The sequence below is a fragment of the Hippocampus comes genome, unplaced genomic scaffold (genome assembly GCF_001891065.2).
Source record: "Hippocampus comes isolate QL1 unplaced genomic scaffold, H_comes_QL1_v1.1 C17042381, whole genome shotgun sequence".
Taxonomy (NCBI): Eukaryota; Metazoa; Chordata; class Actinopteri; order Syngnathiformes; family Syngnathidae; genus Hippocampus; species Hippocampus comes.
This window is the reverse complement of record NW_017841973.1, coordinates 1-2277: the sequence shown is the minus strand read 5'-3', so window position 1 is coordinate 2277 and position 2277 is coordinate 1. Positions and strand designations below refer to the sequence as shown.

Genomic DNA, 2277 nt, shown 5'->3' with positions numbered 1-2277 from the left:
GATCAGAAAATGGATGGATGATCCTTTCTTGAGTGGTAAACTGCAACGAGTACACTGACCATTGGGTGGATGGACAATCTTCTAGTATGCCATGATATTTAGACTGGATTGACAAAAGTAATAGCTGATACAAGGTGAGTTTAAAAAAATCTTTGAGTTGTATCCAGTGAGAAATGCCAACATTGCATGCTAAATAGTAAGAAACTCCAATAAAATCCAGAAACTTGTATAAGGCGTGGGGTGTGTTGTTCCCAATCGAAAAACAACAATATTTTTCAATCCCAACATATTCTAGGCATCAAGATACCATGCAAATTATCAAATGTATCCCAAATTGGCTATGAAGATATGATTGGGTGGTTGATATGTGTGTGCTAAAATCTTTCAGCATATCCCTATTTTACAAAAAAAAATATCTCGGCAAAACAAATTCTTCTCATAGCATTCTGTAGTTATGTATTTTTGCAAACACTTGATTAATGCAACAAAAAAAAGCCTCACCTTCACCCGAGCCTCTGCAGGTTTCTGTGAAGCCCAGAAGGTGACATAGCTCCCGGTCGTACCACACCAGTAGTTCCTCCTCCTGGTGGACGTCCCTGGTGGTCCGCACGTAGAGCTGACCTCCTTTCAAAAAGGCCTCCGTGTTCTGCTCCTCTCCGTTGCGCGCAGCCTGCACCAGCCGTAGCCAAGACAGCACCAAGGCGGAATTACGCATGGCCTCTGGGTCCACCTGTTGGCAACGTCCAGTTAGCGCACAGCAAAAGCCTTCTGAGTTGGGGAGCCGATATTTTGAAGCCAACTCACCCTGAACACGCAGGGTTTGGCTCTTCTATCGCTGGATTTCTGAGCAATGAAAGCGATGGTGTCGTAAAAAGTGTGATGGAGCACACACGGACCAAAGCTGGTCCCCGCGGGGATGCTGCGCGTCACCACCACGCTGGTGTGAAGCTCGGCGGGATGCTGCACGAATTTCCCGTCACCCGGCCACATGGACCGAGCTAGGAAGGCGTGATCCATCGTTAAACTGGAAAAATAATGATGATGTTGATACATTAGTAGATTAAAATGCTGGTTCAGAACATTCTCGGGAAACGGGGGTGGGGGCGGCGTTTTGTATTAAAGCGCCTCACAATCTTATCAGCTACATTCTATATTGTGGATTACAAACTAAAGTTGTTTTCTAACGTAAAATAAAATGTGATTTCTATCGGCGTGCGGTGTTGCAACGGTGAAACGACGTGAAGTGAAGCGTGCCGCTGATCATTTTTATGCAATTGTCGTATGTAGCGTGTCAATTGAGTTAAGCGGGCACAGCCAACGCAGACTAAATGATTCGGGACTGACGTCCTTTGTCTCAGTTTTTTTCACTCGGTTTCTTCTTTTGTTTCCTCCATCTGCCGTCAACTGCCTCCTCCGTCCGCGCTTTAAGTTCAATCGCAAAGAAAATGATGATATTGAGGATTCTAAGAGTAGCCGTGGTGTAAAAATGGCACGTGTGGTTGCAAGCATCAAATAATATAATACACCCCGTGTGTATTTGCTCTATGAGTGGAAAAAGTCCCTCAAGAGTGTAGATGGTGCGAGGGCTCACCTGCTGGACATGATGATGTTCTGTGACGACGTGCTCCCAGGTGGTCCCACGATGAGCAAGTTATCCGACTGAGCGTTGATGTGCACTGTCGCCCCTCCGAGCTCCCACTCCCACTTATCGCCGTCCGTCACGACACCCGCTGCTGCGTGGCACAATGATGCAAACGCGCAGACGACACCACTACGACCGCCACCCACTCATCCAAATGATCTACTGATTGGTTTGTGTGTCTTTCCAGGGAGGAGGAGACCAGTAGCCAATGAGTAGAAAGCAATCGTGTGATGATGATGTTAGGCCACAGCCCATGACATAAAAATAATTAAATAACATGACATCAAGATGATGGTGCCCAGTTTGGATGTTAACAAATATCTTTGTTATTGTGGTTTACAGGACTGAACGGCACTACATCATGTGTCTCAAAAAATGAACTGGAATGGTCTAAATTTCACTCTGGGGTAAACAGATCTGAACCAAAAGAAGACCCCGGTGGTGGAGTCGTCCTCTCGAACCATCTGGGAAACATTGGGTTATTTGACTGATTGGGAAAAACGAGGAAGAATCAAGACCAAAAGTGTCAGGATTTTCACTGCAAGGTTCAAGAGACACAATTCAGATATGAAGTCAGCGTAAACAGCAAAACATACATTCATCTTGAGTTCAGAATCAAACCAACTGTGCAGAAA

The 2277-nt window shown here is 45.5% G+C and overlaps 1 protein-coding gene across 1 annotated transcript; it reads right to left on the bottom strand.

Moving 5' to 3' along the window:
* Positions 1–501: 501 nt before the first annotated feature.
* On the bottom strand, positions 502–1899 carry LOC109509808 (PR domain zinc finger protein 8-like; the record flags this gene model as incomplete). The annotated part of the gene is made up of 3 exons (XM_019859660.1): positions 1592–1899; positions 805–1024; positions 502–730 (listed from the first exon to the last, which is right to left on the bottom strand). Coding segments are annotated over exons 1-3 (460 nt in total), but the record flags the coding sequence as incomplete, so codon positions are not given.
* Between the last annotated feature and the right edge of the window lie 378 nt (positions 1900–2277).